At 38.6% G+C, this 18,960-nt stretch overlaps 1 protein-coding gene across 1 annotated transcript in view; it reads right to left on the bottom strand.

The window, feature by feature from the left end:
• Window positions 1-227: 227 nt before the first annotated feature.
• LOC101850533 (spermidine synthase) overlaps window positions 228-18,960 on the bottom strand; it is a 21,702-nt gene continuing 2,969 nt past the window's right edge. The window contains exons 2-9 of the mRNA XM_005091494.3: window positions 10,653-10,847; window positions 9,551-9,671; window positions 9,011-9,103; window positions 6,945-7,098; window positions 5,987-6,070; window positions 5,144-5,289; window positions 4,729-4,851; window positions 228-2,212 (exon numbers count right to left, since the gene is read on the bottom strand). Coding sequence (XP_005091551.1) covers window positions 2,186-2,212; window positions 4,729-4,851; window positions 5,144-5,289; window positions 5,987-6,070; window positions 6,945-7,098; window positions 9,011-9,103; window positions 9,551-9,671; window positions 10,653-10,816 — 912 coding nt within the window. The 5' untranslated portion in view covers window positions 10,817-10,847 and the 3' untranslated portion in view covers window positions 228-2,185. The remainder of the gene's footprint in view (window positions 2,213-4,728; window positions 4,852-5,143; window positions 5,290-5,986; window positions 6,071-6,944; window positions 7,099-9,010; window positions 9,104-9,550; window positions 9,672-10,652; window positions 10,848-18,960) is intronic.

Raw genomic sequence — 18,960 nt, forward strand, 5'->3', positions numbered from 1 at the left:
TCTAGTTCCTTACTGCAATATTAGCTTGTTATTGCCATAATATTATGCAAATAAGCAAGGTCAACGCACTAGGTTTGACACTTCTCACTGTAGAGCTCACTGGGTTCTTAACCCTCCTAATGTCGCTGGCCCATTAAATCAACCATAAAGTTTTGCACTGTCGTGTTGCGGCTGATCTACTCAGACATAATTCTATTTGGTATTTTAGTTTACTAATCCTGTCGAGATTTTTTTTTGCATTGCAAAATATTTCAACTTCTTCACAAATGAGCTCTACTTCCTATTTACATACTACTTCCAGAAAATGTACAGATTTATGGCCATTACTAGCTGAATTCGCCTGTTCTCAAGCACTTTCTGGTTTCATATGGTGGAATCATATAATTTTCCACAACACCACAGGCAATTTGCTAACGACACTTGGAGGGTTAATATTTCCAAATTGAAGTGAGTTATACTCAAGATTAGGCAGACAGTCTCTTGATCTCACACACACACACACATGATTAAAAAAAACCATCAATCATATCATAGAAGTAAGTAACTGAATATAATAAGTAAAACAGAATAATGCCTCATAAAACCTCAAGTATCAAAAGCATTATATTATACAATTTGATTCCATGGACTTCAATAACCAACAACCTCTCTGTCAATAGCATTAACAATTGGAACATCATATCAAAGGATACCAAAAACTGGAAACCACCACAGGAAAAGCAAACAAAACAACAGACTTTTCAAATTGGAACATTTCGCACAAACAAACCCCTTCTTGTAGTGGTACAGTAGTCTCCACCTATGACCCCAGTACTTCATCATCATCATTGCCTTTCTCACCCTGGACCAGGATAGAGGCCATGAACAAACCCTTTCCACCTTTTCCTATACTGGGCTTAACCCCTTGATGCTATTCCATGTCTTACACTTTTCTGTACATCAGTTTCAGTGACTCTTCTCCAGGTTCCACGTGGTCTTCCCCTTGATCTTTTACCCTGTGGGTTCCAATACAACACTTTCCTTGTTATATGTACCCCCAGTACTTGAGAGCAAGGAAAAGGCAGGATCTTAGGTGAATGGGATCTTAACCCAATCATCGAGGGGAAAGAGCCTACAGTGACTCACAATCAGGAAAATGATCTCTCCCTACTTTAAAAGAACTGAAGTGACCACTAAGTGGGCTTACAGCTTCAGGGAGCAAAGAGTGGTTAACCTTGATGACTAGTGACAATGGTGTGTTCTGGTAAGGCATGGCATTTTCACTTATCCAGTCATGAGTTTCAAGATCAAGGTCACTCCCATCGTTCCTCCCCCGTTCATGTCATAATGTACTGCTGTGTTGTGACTTCACTAATTAAAATTTGAAGCGTGCAAGGCTGGGTAACCATCAACTGAAGAACATATTTAGCAAGGTGATTGGATAACGGCACCAGTCCGTCTATTAAGTTTGGTTGCAGAGCTGAAAGACAAAAGCACCGACAAGTTCCCAGTTCAATGTGATCCCATCTGATGAGGTCTTGTAAGCCCCAGCCACCAAGCATGGGATTCAAGTTCAGGCAGTAAGCTTAAATGAGAGTGCAATGGCTCAGAAAAACAAACACATACAAGTTCACACCTTGTGATGCCATCTGAGGCAAAAATTGTACCCACTCATTGAGACTTGTAATGGCGATGTGGTCTGTGGGGTGACTGGCAGAACAATGACTGTAATTTTTTTATAGCTCGGTAGATCAGCTGCCCATGCCCAAGTTTTTGTTCAGTAAATTATCATCTGAAATGTAGGATTTTAGCTGAATATAGCCCTTGACAGCCAGATCTCAAGGGAAGGCTTTTGCATGGTAAAAATTCTGTTTTCTTAAAAAAAGAGGGGTTTTTAATTGAACCAGGATCATAAGCAATGGGATATTGGGCAGAGACTACTGTAGTACCCAAGGTCTCAAAACTGAAATGTTGTACATTCAAGAAAGCAAAAACAAAGCCTACACCTACAAACCAGTGGCTCATCAAGTAGCTCTCGGTGTAAAAAAAAGAAGAGCACTCAAGGCAAAGTACAGCAACATGCTGCCGAGGACAAATCTGGGACTCACAAGGAAGCTCATTTAGGCCATGGGTGTCTGACCGAGCTCGGGAAATGGATTTTAAGAACATACAAAAACATTTGTAACGAAACAGCTTGAAGCGTTGTCTATGTATCAATCACTCCCTTGACAGCCTGTGGAGGAAGACAAGGCTCACCATTAATTAATACCAAGAATCCAGTCAAAATGCAATGAGGAGGTTAACCTTTTTAGCAGCAAACAGACAAAATTTGTTTGAGTAAAAAGAAGTACATTGACACAATGATAGTCATTTAGTTGATTTAGTGCTTCGAAAAAGTAAGACAAACAGACAGACAGAAACAATACAGGGAAGGTAAAGAAATAGGAAGACCGCGTGGAAACTGGAGAAGAATCATAGAAATTGATGAACAGAAAAGTGGGAAAACATGGAATAACATCAAGAGGCTAGCCCAGGATAGAGAAAGGTGGAAAATGTTTGTCTGTGGCCTATATCTTGGTGCAGGGTGAGAAAGGCTGATGACGATGGCACAGTAAGAGCATAACATTGATAAATCAGCCCATTTACAAATCTACTGTGCATAAGAACATGTTAATATCCCCCCCTTTAAGAATGGCCTAAGACTAAACGGCACAGTATGAGCATGACATTGATAAATCAGCCCATTTACAAATCTACTGTGCATAAGAACATGTTAATATCCCCCCCTTTAAGAATGGCCTAAGACTAAACGGCACAGTATGAGCATGACATTGATAAATCAGCCCATTTACAAATCTACTGTGCATAAGAACATGTTAATATCCCCCCCTTTAAGAATGGCCTAAGACTAAACAAAAGAGGCAGGGCTGTAAATAATGAGAGGAATAATAAGAACAACATCCGCATGGCTCTTTTCTTCAATTACAGAAAAATGCTAAGATACACCAGCATGTTATAAATGAATATCACAACAACATGTTATGCATTACTACATTAATTTACCTGACACTATAGATATAAAAGGCAAAAATATAAGTGAAATTAACAAACATTAAAATATCAAAGATTTCTGGAATTTCTTAAATATCCGGAAATATATATATTAACTCCACAAAGTATGAATGTTCATAAAATGTTCCACATGATGCCTTTTGAATGCAATATGGAAGGAAAATGATGTGTCACAACATGGTGGAATCAGGCAACCGTAAATTTTTGGGCATGTGGAGAATTTGGTATCATCTTAACTCACTCAACCCTAAGCCTACACTTCCGTGTTGTCAGCTCTCCCTAGGGATTTTTACAACTTTTTTTAAAATTGAAAAAAAAATACTAAATTTTACCATATCCTATCCAAATTTGGTACACTATTTACTCAAACCTTTATTTGTGTGTACATCTATTGAAAATTTGAAGGCAAAATACTTCATAGTTTTTAAGCAATACTTTGCCGAAAAAGGTCTATAATTATACAGAGTCAAAAAGTAAACAAAAAGCAAAGAAAGGAAGTGCTTTCAAATTTCGCACCCCTCACATGGTTCACGAATATAATAGCTTTCTTTGTTCTAAATTTGGGCTTGCACTTCTGGTAATGGTCTGTTCCAAATGAAAAATGGTTACTCTTCTAATTAGGCTATAGTCTGCCTTATACAAAAGTATTGTTTTTGGTCACAAGAGCGAAATTTTCCATACCAATACTGTCTGCGTTAGAGTTGGAGCTTTGAGCACGCATACCGATATTATTTGCCTTGGGGCTGGGAGAGTTAAGGCTTGTTCACTTGTCTTGCGGTGTAAGAAATACTAATCTATCTTTAATAGAAATCAAAGTAATGTGAAATTAAAGGAAATGGTGGTCGCCTACTTTTAGAAGTAAAATTATCGATAAAATGACTGCCAAAGTTAGGCGACTTCAAAGCTACGGTGTCCTTGGCTTGGAACCTGTAAATTTTAATTTTGGTGCCTTTAATCAACACTTTTCTGTAACATTCACACAGAAATGTGTTTTTAAAAGGGCATAAGAGGTGTTGAGTGAGCCAAAAAAAATAAATTCCCCAACGATAAAAAAAAATGCTGGTTACTTTGATTTCAATATTTTGACGAGCGCCTGATTTCACCACGCTACCTCATATATTACATTACATTACCAGACACTATAGATAAGGCAGACATTTTTATTTTATAGTAGAGGGTTTTACGGCGCTCACAACTGCATAAGGTCATATGAGCACTAAGGGGTGGGTGTCAACAGAGAAGTCTTTACAGGGAATCAGACTTAGACTGCTCACCTCTCTAGCTTCAACAGCACAAGGTCTGCTTCGACTATCAAGGCACCCCAAAAAAGCAGGTCACAAGAGAGTGATAAACATACAAAAGAAGTAGAGGAAAACGACAATAGTAAGGATAAGGAAAGAAAAAGCAGCAGTTCCCTGTTGTAGATCAGGCACAGTTATGAGCGTGACATGAGTCAGCCCATTCACAATTCTGCTATGCTTGAACGAGAAATGTCCCCCCTTTGGGAACAGCCTAAAGACTCTTCAGTCAGTGGCACTGCCCCGGGGGGTGATAAGGCAGACAACAGATAGAAGAAATAAGCAAATTTAAAATGCATCAAAGATTTCTCAAATGTCTTAAATCTAGAAAAGAGGGCAACTGCACAAAGAGCCAACAATCATGAAGTGTTCTACATACCTTTTGAATGTAATTTGGAAGGACAAAAGCTGCTCGATGGATCTGAGAGCTGTAGTACTTCAGTTTCATAATCTCAATATCCTTTTCACTCAGTGTCCGGAGTGGTTTGGTCAAATCCAGATCCTGTTCCAAACATTACTCAAAAGGTCAAATACAGGAAGACTTGAAGTTGAAGGGGAGATGCAGTTTACTAGTCTGTGATTTAAAAAGTGATTCAACTACCCTTTCATTAATTAAGGACACAGAAAATTATTGTGGGGGGGTGGGGTGTGGAAAAAACTACAGAGAGAGGGAGAGAGAGAGAGTGAGAGAGAGAGAGGGGGAGAGAGAGAGAGAGAGAGAGAGAGAGAGAGAGAGAGAGAGAGAGAGAGAGAGAGAGAGAGAGAGAGAGAGGTGCCTGTGTACAGAAACTCACTGGATCAGGACTAGCGACGATGTACCCCATCATGCCACTTATGTAGGTCGGAGTGTGCCCCACGGCATATCCAACATTTGGAAACACTTCCTTACACTGGGACAAAACTTTCTGGATCAGATCAAGGTCCAGGAAGGGAGTTTCACCTGGGGAGTAAAAATGTAAAACACATTGATAAAAACTCTTACAAAGGACAGACCTCGTGAAGTCATTGGATGATGGGTTCACCGTAGTGCAATGAGTGGTTTCCATTTAACAAATTAGAAATATATAATAGCAATGTTTTGGCCGCACTGACATATCGTTAAGTTAAGTTAAGAGATATGGAAAACAAACGAAACAATTCAACGAAAAAGTAAAAGTTTTCAAACAAAAATGTTTACGAAGAATTTTGCTTAAAAAATGGAATGAATTTATTACACATCATGAAGCGTTGGAAAGAGCTGGAATTGAAGATATCAACGCGACCATAAAAAGGAGAAGATAAAGATATTTAGGACAAGTTCTAAGAAAGCTAAAAGACAAGTCTGCCCTATCAGACATGGTATTGGAGACTAAGTGGAAAAACAAAAAGAGTAAGACAAACTGGAAACTACAGAGGCATGACAAGGGGTGTGACAATCACTCAGGGTCTGGATGTGCTGAAATTGGAAAACGTGGCCGGGGACAGACAAGCGTGATTACTTCTAAGAAATGAGTCTAGCCTACAACAGAGACCTAAATCACACCCAAAAAAATTATGATATTTCTACACCAATCAATTTGTACACTTAATGTACGAACAATAAAGTTTACATACATATATATCTAAACATAAAATAAAACCTGACATAAACAAATCACCTTGGCAGCAAGCAACTCCATTGGGCTTCAGTCCATTTTTGAGATCTTGGTAGTAATTCTTTTCAAACAGAGCTGCTGCAACACCTGTAAGACAACAAACACAAGCCTCTCAACATTTTCAAATGAAAGATCATAAAGATTTGGAGATAAAAATCAAAAGAAGAGAATTTTTAGTTTTAGTAAGAGAATTTCATGGCTTTCGCAACACAAAAATAGGTCATATAAATTTCAAAGATTAGAGAAGAGGTGTTACTAAAGAGTAACATACAAAGAAAAGAAGGCAGAGAGCAAAAGGATGATAGATGATCACCTCTGCAAACAAGATACAACACTGACTTTTTTTCTATTTCGCTGACAGCCTGAGAGAGAGTATGAAGAGTGGTTAGCTGCTGGTTGTAGCTTACGTCTTATAACTAATACTCTGTTCCACCCATCTGCTCTTTATAAACAAATAGTTTTTCGTCTAATTAAGTGTTTTACGGCACTCGCAACACAAAACAATAATATTTAGTTTAGTTTTAGTAAGAGTTTTATGGCACTTGCAACACAATGAATAAGGTCATATAAGTGCCGAAGATGAGAGGTGTTACAAGAGAGTCACAAACATAAAAAAGGAGGAGAGATAAAGACAATAGTTGTTTGACAGGAAAGAAGGAGCAAACCACACCAGAGCACCAGCCAACCACCCACTACAAAGGAGCAAAGGACGACTCTTGCTGTGCTTAACAAGCCATTGTCAATTCATGCAGAACAAAGTCACACTTAGTTTAGTTAATGTAAAGAGAAAGAGAAGCACACCGACAAACTAACAGCTATTTAGCACTGGAAAAAATGTCAGACAGACAGAGAGAAACAACACCGGCACAGCAGTTCCGACCACAGCCGTCACAGAGTTAAAAGTTTAAAAAGTAAAATCTACCAGAAGCACCCTGAAACCCACACACAATGCCAGACTCACCTTCGGGATCTGGTGCGTCTGTGATAATAACGTCAAAGTGGCCCGGGTGTTCTCGGATGAACTGGACACCATCTCGCACCTGGATGTTTACTTTAGGGTTGGTCAGGCAGTCGGCCATATCAGGCAGATATTTTTTACTCACGTTAATAACTTCCTAATCAAATAGAAGAAAAAAAATTTGACTTCGTAAACTCAATGGCAAAACTGAAGGCATGTGAGGCAGGGGTAGACCCAAATCAACCTACTAGAAGAGCCTGAACTGATGGGTGACGGAGAAAGATCAGGATAATGTGGTATTTTTTAGAGGATCCCATCAAAGAAATGAATGGAGAACCATAATCACCGATTGGAATTTAATTAAACTGAAAAACTCACAACAACATAGCATCTAAGAAATTTTAAAAAGAAGGACAGTACAGTATCCGTAAAAAGAAAAGTGAGGCGCACTGACACATCCTCAGCCGATCTTACACCTCGAAAAAACAAGAGGAAGACAGGGCACAAAGCTAGCACCAACCAAATGGCAAAATGCACCCTTGAATGCGCATGGTGGACTGCCTGTATAACCACAGAGAAAGCTCAAAGAAAACTCAGTCCAAGGAAACTCAGCAAAAAGAAAAGGAAAAATGTTCTGTTTCAAAGTGCAATTACAGGTAGCATGTGTATACGTTCAGCTTTTTTCTTTAACCCTACCAGTCAGTCCTCAGGTCAAATAGGATAGTAGACAGTGCTCATACAATAAAATAGAACTAAAAAAAAATGGCTCGACATGTAAGGATACACACAGGTAATATAAAAGAGCCAACACAAAAATACAGATCCCCATATAAAAACAAAGAATACGGAAAGATCTACAGTGGAGCGGTGTGACACAAGCAAACACAATCAATGTGCAATGTATTGGGAGATTTGGGGGGGGGGGGGGTTTTGGTAAGTGTTTTAAGGCACCTGCAACTGTATAAAATAAGGTCATATGAGCGTGCAGGACACAAAAGACATTTTGGGTTGGTATGAAATTTTGAATTTTGCCCGCGTGACAGCCGAAGCCTACTCTTATAGATTTTAGACCACCAAGGGATCTTTAATGAGCGCAACTTGCACACGGGACCTCCAAGATTTTTTGCCCTTGTGACTTGTCCGAGAAGGCTAGGTGTAGATCTTTCCTACCAGGTCTGAAAGTCAGCAGTAAAAAGAAGCCAAGGAGTAGCAGTAGAAAGGTTGTAGAAAGAGTCCGGAGCCCACAGGAGATGGCAAAGAAGGTGAGGGGGTGGGGGCAGAAAGGGGAGACATGAGAGCAGACGACAGAACATTGCTAGAGAACAGGAAAGGAGGTGAACGGAGACAATTTTAGAGAAGAAAATGTTTCCGTCAATACCCAGATTCGAACCCGGGACATTTGAATGAGAAGCGAAAACCTTTTTTTTAACCTCTAGGCCACGAGACTTGTGTACAATTGAAACTAAACATAACCTTATAATTCAGCTTCAAATAAAGCTCCCCAATTAAATCTGACTAATTCTGATGCACTGATTATGAAAATGACATTATTTTGAGGCTTTGGGCTTTTTTTTTTTGCTTTAGATTTTGGAATTGACTTTTAAAGTTGGTTTCCTCTTAAACTTAAACACTAACAAAGGAAGAGACTTCCTAAGTCCCAGCTTCTCTCAGAACCAGTCACTGGGATCAGAGTAAGAGAAGGAGATAAGATCACTAACTACTTCTTCTGCATTCTATTTTTCCAGTGAAAGGAAGACGTTCATGTTATTCGAGTTCATTCAAGGGTCTTAGACACTGCATTTGCCTCTTACATATTGCGTTTATTAGTATTAGTGACCGTCCCAAGTTGACTTCTATCAGCACTACCCCAACTGATTTCTTTTTCCTTCATGAAATATTCAACAGTTCCTTAAGAAACTGTGTTTCTGTTTGATATTCCCACCGTTGCTTATGCAATGGCGATAAGGATTACCTGCTTTTTTCAATATATATATATCATTACCAGGAATTCTATATCTCTGCATTAAAAAAATAACCCCCTACATTCATTTTCAGTCACAAGAAAATACCTCATCAATTTCACACAACACCACCTCCTTCAGACTCTCATACTTGAGTACTTCTCTCACCACACCTCCGTCTCCCCCTCCAACTACCAGCACCTGAAAAGAGAAGAAAAAAAATAAGAGGTTTTTTTTTCACTCTCTGTACTAGGTGCTAAACCTGTTACAGACCAGCTGTCACCAGCTACTATAGAAGCAAAAACAAGTTTGCTGGGCTCATGGGTCCATAATTCATATATAAACTTATAAATAAAAGATACATTCATTACTTTTCAAAATGGCATATGGCGGATTCTCACACTAAATGTTTGACATTCATTTCTTTTCAAACATTTTTACATCTATGTTAGGAATATTTATGGTCAGATATGCATGTAAGATATTTCAAACATCCATAAATTACTGGCTGGCTCATTTAAAAGCTAAACTAAGCCAAAATTTCTTATTTTGAAGTAAAAAACCTCTCATGTTACTTCACAGTTCCTGTCAAAAGTGGAATAAAATTCAACGCACTAAGCAAAAAATTTTAATTAAACAAAAACAAACCTTCTGGGGGTTTGGATGTAGATTCATGGGGATGTGGGTGATCATTTCTTGGTATGTGAATTCATCTCTCTCTGTACACTGTACAACTCCATCAAGAACTAAAACATTCCCAAATGACTTACTGAAATAAACCCCAAAAAATATATTTTAGATAATGTAACATTCAACGTGAGCAGTAAAACCCTTTAATGGAAATTGTCTTTCCAATAGCAATAATGAATAATAATAAATTAATAACTATAATAATAATAATAAACAGCACTTTTATAGCATATGTCCCCGCTAAACAGCAAGCTCTAAGCACTTAAGAATCTATATATATATTATTACCCTACCAAACCCTAGAACACTTCGAAACATTCTCAGCTTCCAAGGAAGCATCCAGTGTAAGCAATTGATCAAGTGCTCAAGCAATTACAAACTGACAAGATCTTTCACTGTCTATAGAAAAGAAACCATTCCCACCTGGGTGAAGTAAGGAAAGTTTATGCAAAGTGCTCTTCCCAAAGACACAATACTGGGCTCCTGGCGGGGCTGAAACCCACAACCTATCATCTGCAAGACCAACAGCCTAATCACACGACATTCGCTGCAACAAACAAAACAGATCATCCCAAACAACTGACATCATCCCAAAGACAACCACAAGCTCTGAAAAAGGCAGACATCTTGGACACTGACATAATAGGGGGAAAAAAGCAAGGACGGAAGTGGAAAGTTGCCATTGGATTGTCTTGGACAGGTGTCCCTTGGAACATGTTTGACTGTGGACAGAAAGAAGAGTTTTAAAAAACTGTCTCCTTCCTTTACTTTTATATATGTGAAGGGAAGGAAAGCCCTCAATGACTCTATACTTTCCTATTTACGGGAAAGAAACTAATTTCAGCTTGGTGATATTCAAATGAGAGTTGAGGGCTATGAAAAAAAAAGAAAAAAGCCTTGGGGTAAAAAAGTCATTTTAAAATGCAAAAAGTATGGTATGAGCTGCTAGGTAAACAACGACAGCTACATCAAATTTCTACACTCTTGCGATAAACTATAAAGTCAAAGAAATCCAAAACAATTACTATAGAATAAAGAGTGAAAAAATCAAGCAACAAACCTTTTAAACACTAAAACATCCTGGTACTGTGATTTTTCATTGTGCAAAACTTCCTCCACCTGGAAACTCTGACAGTATCCCTCCCAGTTCAAGTTTAACTCTCGGTACCATTTTCCATCCATTTTTGACTGATTAGTCGGCTGACAGTTGTTTTGGGAATCCATTGGAATGTCTGCTGCTTCGTTGTGTCAACCTCTGGAATGTAAAACAAGTTTTTATTTTCAAGCACATAATTTATGTAGACAGCAAAAGAACTTGTCAATTTGTTAGCGTTTGAGCGCTTTATCAGCAGTGAATGTTTCTGAGTATTCTAAGATCTGCTGGGTTATTATAACATAGATTGTAAGGCGCACAGAGCTTGCTGTTGTTGGGGAGGGGGTGGGGGGGGGGAGATTAGGCGCAATATAAAGTTATTTATCATTATTATCATAACAATGAAACTGGGAGAGGGGGGATGGTTGGTAGGTGTTCCTTCTTTATTGTCAAGCATCAATTATTGTCTTTACCTCTTGTCCTTCTTTTCTTTGTATGTTACTTTCTAGTTTCTAGTAACATCTCTTATGTTTGGCATTTAAATGACTCATTTGACTAGTGTTGCAAGTGCCATGAAATGAAAAACTCTCACCAAAATTGAAGTAAACAGGGTGGGGGAAGTGCCCAAGAGCTATTCTTTTTATTTTCTGAACTTTTCAAATCTTCACATCCTGCCAAAAATTCCCCAGGATAACCGAGCTATTCTTTTGCCAAGCACAGCTCGCCTTAGGCCACCATATTTTGTCACAAGCCACCAATGAAAACTTTCGTTCATAGCTATTGTGAATTGCCATCCCCGGTGTCTCTCTTTCAGATGTGCAACACAGTAGACTCACTGCTTCCGTGCTCTAATCCAGTCACAACTTACTAAACAAGCTTACATACATCCCTTGACCTATTTCTTGTTTACGGCCTGTCACGAAACAGAAATGGACATCACCAACAATTATGTCATAAAATTCAAGTTCTCTGTCCCCTGTCCTATTCTGTTGGTAAAATTAAAAATAGAAGCCATATCTCTTAGCAGAAAGAATAAAGCTGTAAAGATGAACATTTTCAGCAGAAGTTCCAGGTACACCATCTGACTGGTTAAGAAACACTTGCGCTCTATTTACAAGCAGGTCTTGTTTTAACTATGTGCAGATACTGAACCTAATTTTCCCAGTCTCAAAATCATTGGCCTCCTGATTAGCTGTGAAATGCTGCTATCTGGAATTTCTGATTGTAACCCCCCCCCCCCCCCTCCCGCTCTTAATCCCTACAAGGTATTGGACAGAAGGGCGAGTGTCCGGCTGTTGTTGGATCGATAACCACAACTCATAACCTTTTTCCTTTTTTCACAAACTTTTGCTCCGGATATTTCGATGCCTCAGAACTATTTTGTCCAAAGTGTACTTATGTGTAAAGAGGCACTTTGGACAGAATAGCTCTGGGGCGACGATATGACGATTTATTAAATACATTACTCAATAATTATGATAATTTATTTAGCACATATCCACACCTACTGCATTCTTTGTGCACTTTACAACTATAGTTCCAAACCATTTAAAACTGTATCTAAAATAAGCAGGTGAAAAAAAGTTCTTGCTCAAAAAAATGTTTAAAAAGGAAAAACTTCAACATAAAAAAAACATAAGCAAAAAAACCCAGAATGGAAACAGTCACGGAGGGACAAGTCTGACGGAGATCAAAATATTTCTTTAACCTCTAATGAGATAAATAATAATGCATCAAAAACTCTAGACCCCCCCGCCCCAGAAGTCCCCACGGTATTAGTTTTTTAGATGCCTCCCAATCCCAAACTCAAATTAAAGAAAGCTTCTACTCTGACAGAAATAAGGTCTTTTGTGAGACTTCACCTACATTAGTAGTTAAGTCATATTGATGTCTTCAACTTCAAGTTTGCTTTGTTTGAGTAAAGAGCAGCATATCAACACAATAATAATGGTCATTTAGTGCGGGGAGAAAGCAAGAAAGACAGAAACTACAGAGGGAAAGAAAAAAGTAGAACCTGTGAGTGGTGCCCTTCGACCAAGCGCAAGGCCTCCCGAGCCAACAGAACCTATAATGGATTAAAATGTAAAATACCCCCATCGACAAAATTTAGATCATAGAGAAGGCAGGCTGCTTCTACTTCTACCCTGCTTGACCCACTTGCAAATAAAACTCACATCTTCAGCGAGCAATGATGAATAGCCTAATGTACACACCACAGATGCCAGAGTATGGAATCAGAGATAAAACCCTCAAAAACATGAAACGAAACATTTGGTCCTCACTTGAACAAAACACTATAATGCGGTCAAAATTTTGTGGCAAAATGTATCCTCAAATATCTTTTTAATGGGCGAATTAATGCTCCCCATGCTTCGCACAGCAGTTTGTATTGATTATATTTTCCCACAAAAATTGCGGCAAGATTCAAAAACTTCTTTTCTTAAATTAATAATACTACAAATCTCCGTCACACGGAAAATGGGAGTGTTCACAGCACTTCCCTCTTCTGACACGCATTTTGCATACACATATTGCCAACATCACTGTTAACCAATTATACTGATACTTTCTAGTGGCAAAACTAGTTACAAAAAGTTAATTTTTCAGAGAACACTTTTTTTGCACTAAAGGTTTTCAAAACATGCGTTCAATAAAAATAGTGTCACAATTAGAACAAAGGACAGACTTAAGCAATATTGTCTCAGCTCATGTAATGTAAACCTTTTAAAATCAGTAGAAATCACCCATTGGGATTTTTAAACTAGTGTTTATTAAAGAATTTTCTAAAATAAAGCCAATAAGTGTTTGTAAAAATGTTGATCTGGGAAGACAAATTGATACAAGTCATTATGCAAAAGCTGGAGAGTCTTACGTTCGATAGTTTACGAAATATTTGAAAATAAGTTGCACCATAAATTTTTTATCGCACTATAGTATAGATTCACACCTTTTGTTACACTTAAAGAAAACTCTGGTATCTGATTCACACCTAAGCACAGTTTGGAAGAAGAAAAAAAGGTGAAACTATCTTTCCCAAGGACTCAGCTTTAAACCCAAAGGTCAAGTCACTTGTTACATAACAATAACCATAAATGTCATTCTCGGGGAGAAGATAGCATTCTGTCTTTTTTTTCCCTCCTTGAAAAACTTGCTATCAGAAGAGTGCCCTCTAGAGTTTGAGCAGCACAATTTCAGAGCAGTCAGTCTCAAGAGGAGATCTTTAACTTTTACATAAAAATGATTTTTTTTTTGGGGGGGGGGGGGGGGGTGTAAGTTACAGTGTAAGTGTTTTATGGTGCTCACAACTGCATAAGGTCACATGCGCGCGCAGGACACACAACACATTTTCAGTTGGAAGGAAATTTTGAATTTTGCCTGGGTGGTGGCCGAAGCCTACTCTAATCCATTTTAGAACACCAAGGGATCTTTAACGTGCCCAAATTGCCCATGGGCCCTCTGAGATTTTTCGCCCTTTTCCGAGAAGGCTATGTGTAGATCTTTCCTACCAGAAGACCAGGGGTGTGGCTGAAAGACAGTAAGAAGGAGCCAAGGAGTAGAAGTAGAAAGGCTGCAGAAAGAGTCAGGAGCCCAAATGAGGGGGCAAAGGATTTGAGGAGTGGAAGCAGAAAGTGGAGACGAAAGCAGACGACAGAACATTGCTAGAGAGCAGGGAAGGAGGTGAAAGGAGACAATTTCATGGAAGAAAATTTTTCTGTCGCTACCCAGATTCGAACCCGCGACCTTTGAAAGAGAGGCAAATATCTTTACCTCTAGGCCACGAGTGCCCCCTATAAAAGTGATTTCCCAGAAAAATCTCAAAATTGAAACAGCTAATTTTCTGAAGTTCTGCTCACAGGATTAGCTCGGTGTAGCACTTCACAACAATCATACTTTAATTTCCAGAAAGTGGGTGGTTGGCGGGTGCTCTGGTATGGTTTGCTTCTTCTTTCCTATAAGAAACATCTATTGTCCTTATCTTTCCTCCTTCTTTTTTATGTTTGTTACTCTCTTGTAACACCTCTTATCTTCTGGCGCTCCTATGACCTTAAGCAGTTGCGAGCGCCGTAAAACCTCTACTCAAACTAAACTTTAAAATTTTTTTAAAAATCCATCTTGAATGTGTCTGAGGGGACAGTGGCGACAAAATACAGAACTTATTCTTTTCAATAGCAAAGCTACGATTGACCTCTATAAAATCTTATCAAAGGTTTCAGGATGAAAAAAAACCCTCCAAGTCTGACCACATCTATAGACATAAGTACTGAGCTATGCAGAAACTACTCTGAAACTGAAATCATAAAAGTATGAGGCAGGCTACTTTAACACAACACCCAACCAGACAAAGTTAGCCAAGAAAAAAATCTTTATCCTCCCATCCCAACACCTTAAAAAAGACAAATACAACACGGACATACTCTCCATTGTATCTATATCTTCGCTATCCCTCACTGCACACACACACATGCGAGTGCACACACACACCACACACACACACCACACACACACACACACAGGTAAGGTTTCAGTGGGAAGTTAGTGACGAATAGAATACCAAACAGAACCATGGGTGACCAAAAACCTATCTAGGCAATACAAATTAGAGCCCTGCTGACAATAAATGTACTGACAGTAACTGTTCTAGAGACAGTTTTAAGTTTTGCTGATAAAGTTATTCATGAAATACACATTAGTGCTGTGCGATTCTGAGGAAACAAAAATTCATCGAAGCTTCGAAGCGTGAGCTCACTATTCATGCTATTTGAATACCTATGTCGAATTTTTTTTCTTATACATGATAGGCCCAGACCTAACTTTCGCTATTCAACATTCCTTAACTATTCACATCACCGTCGAATGGGTTTTTAAAAAATATATACGCTACGTCCAGATCTTACTTCCACAATTCGAAGCGCCGTAAATTCTTTTTTCTTATATACGATAAGCCCATCCCTAACTTCCGCTATTCGAAGCGCCGTTGAAAAGTTATTCTTCTATATGATAAGTCCATCACTTTCAAAGCGCGTGTCACTGAGTGCTCGTGTGTTGATGTCATGACACAGACAGTGCAGTGTGATGATATGATGTCACCGACCATAGCGCTTTGAATTTCAAATAGCCTAGGGGAAGAGGAGCTTAAATTGCGACAGCTAACTTCATGAGAACAAAAAAAATAATTCGCTGCACTTCAAGAGTCAACTACCCATGCTTGAGATATGGTTTGATGAGTGAATGTCAGTGATATTTTCAAGAGGTCTCTAGAGGGACATTTTATATCTCTTGTTGGCTCCTCTAATCATTCTGTCTCTAGTATTTCTACATTTATCTCAGTGATTTTATTTTAGATATAATGTGCTCTAAATTTTACTACGTTTGAGAAAAATGAGATGCAAATCCATTGTCTGTTTTAAAATAATAAAATCACACGGCATTCGAATTGCTCTGCCACGCTATGAACAGCTGTGAATAGTACAAAAATCATGAATGTCGAATTGCAAAGTCGAATAGGCACAGCTCTAATACATAAGTATTAAATCGTCTTATCCTTCAATAAAGTAAACTTCATGAGAAGCTAAATAGGAAACTAGAGGCTTCCTCTTTGCGTTAGTAGACGATTAGTAAAACAACCGGCTGGGAACGCTGAGTTCCCGATAAGTTGATTGTCGCGACAGGAGGCGGCAACAACAAAGTTGTGAGCCAACGTTAATTAAGAGGACCCATGATTTTGCAGATTTTGGGTCAGGCTATGCACATTTTATGTTGGCTGATTTTTCAAAATCAACCAGTTTTTTGTCTAAAAATAGCATGGATACAATTGAGAAAGACTTTATTCTAAAGGTAATTTGCCTTTAAAAACATGAGGATGGATTAGTATAGTGAATTTTCACAATTATTGTTAGTTTTCGCAAAATGCAATTTTTGTGCAGTTTTTTCCCCACTCCATCCTTAGTTTTAAGTAACACTTTTCCTTTGGCAAGCGATTACACAACCTAAATATAGAAAAGGGTTTTTTATACTTTGGGAAAATTCTCATAATTTTTTTTCTTTTGTACTTATTGAAAAAAACTTGCTGTTACTCTGATAGGGTTTGGTTCAGGTATACTCTCACCCAATTTGATCAAATTTGGTCTGTAAATAAGAAAGCCTTAGGGATTTCAAATTCATTGATTATTTTCAAGATGGCAGCCGTTTCCATAGCAACCGTTGTAGCTATGCCAAAATAAAATTGCGTATCAGGAGATTTTACTATGTCTAACTTATTTGTGTACTTAGATTTGTTCTCGGGCAACAAACATAGAAAATGGTCCGCAAGGGTAGCTCCTCCCATTAAAACAGAGATGAAGGAAAGAGAATCCAGAGTGCAACAACTTATTAGTGAACCCCTATGGTCTTTTTTGAGCACCTTCAAATCGGCAAAGTGCTTTTTTAATGTTGACAATAAAATAGGTTACTACTCTCCCGGAACCCCCCCCCCGTTTTCGTAAGATCAGGGGGGCAAGCCCCCTTGCCTAGTTAAAAACAAGTGAAATTTTACTGCTCATTTTGTAGGCTAGATATCTACTGATAAAACATTGATACCCAATATTTAAATCAGTATCGATATCCAGTACTCTCAAAGAGTCTACATACTCATAACAAGAGGGTTCACTCCTCTCTTTGAGCGAATTAAAAAAGTGTCCTCAAAATTTGGTGGCGCCCTCTTCGCAAAAACGCACCCTTTGCGAACAGTTACCCTACTTGTGTGAAAAAAATCACAGTCAAATTAACAAGTTTTTGAATAAATAAGAATTCAAATTTCGGAAGAACACTTTTTTAAATGGTTACGTTGACAAAATACCTCTTCCGGAGGAGGAGCCTAGGCGACTGTTTTAGATTCGTTTAATTTGATTTTAGAATCAGAGACGAGAGGTCATTAAAATTTTTAAAACCCTAAAACTCCGCACTGAACGATCCTGAACAGCTGATGAAAAGCAGTCGATCTGCGCACGCAAGGGGGTGCTATTCCTATTATTCATCTTGAGAAACGAAAGAGAGCTTCAAAACAAAGACTGCAGCGCCATCTGAGACATAGCGCGGACTTCTGCGGACACTTTTTTCGCAGAATGAACCATCTTGGTATACATCAATCTACTATCTTTGGTACTCTGTGTGGATGGAAGCCAAGTCCAAATACAGACGGGACCCAGATCTTTAAATAGATTCTAGATATATATTTAGATCTAGATCTAGATATGAACAATTATCTGTCCCTATGATTTTATGCACCCCGAATAATTTAGCAAAATTTGATCATTTTTTTCATAATTTCAGCGCTTTTTCTGTAGATTAGTTCCCACCCTGCAATTGTTAATTCCCGGGTTTTGGCCCCAAGAGTAGGGGGTTTCGAGGGGGGGGGGGGGGGGCAGCAACCCCCTGACCTAATAAAAATAAGGTGGGGGGTTTCAAGCGGGCATGCCCACCAGATTTTACCATTATATTCGATGTTTTGCAGTAGTTAGGTTTGATATCTTAGCTTGCCGCGCATCAAACGTATAGATCTAATCTAGATTCTAGATCTAGGCTCAATTAAGGGGGGTTGGGAACTACTGAAAAAGTACCTAATTTCTGATTATTTTCCTTTATCATTCTTTGTTAAAATGGTAAATTTTTACTTTCACTCCCGCACACAGAAGCTGCTTCAGGGGTCAAACTGCTGTACTGTTTGCTGTAGATCACACATAACGCCACTAAAACTGTCGCAAATCAATTATTTTCAGGAAAACTTCAAATCTAAAAATATCAAATAATGAGTTAAAACAGGGGGGCATGCCTCCCTGTAACCCCCCAGATTTTCTTTTACCCCAGGTGGGCAGGCCCCCCTGGAACCCCCCGATTGGTCCAAAGCATGTCTATCTCGATTACAACAATCAATTATTTCAAAATCTATTAATTTGCGACGGAAAAGAAGTTGATATTCGTGTTCAGCGCATCAATATTTAGTAGAAAATGGACAACTGGTAGCCAAGTGTGAGACGGGAGGGAAAGTGAAAAAAATGCCGTTAAAATTAACAGAATCGCATAATTTCACATTTTTGGGCTCAGTTTTCATAATTTGGTAAGATACCGGACCAGCCGACTGGGACTACTTAACTTAGCCTATGTCTCAACCTTAGGAATTCATGATTTTCCCCAGTTTTTAATATAAATCTAGATTTTTCTATCTCTCAATGGAGAATCTCTATTTCGGACAGGTAGACCTATTCATAAAAGATTTGTCAGGGCTCCCCCCAGAACCCCC

Source organism: Aplysia californica, unplaced genomic scaffold (assembly GCF_000002075.1).
Source record: "Aplysia californica isolate F4 #8 unplaced genomic scaffold, AplCal3.0 scaffold00031, whole genome shotgun sequence".
Classification (NCBI taxonomy): Eukaryota; Metazoa; Mollusca; class Gastropoda; order Aplysiida; family Aplysiidae; genus Aplysia; species Aplysia californica.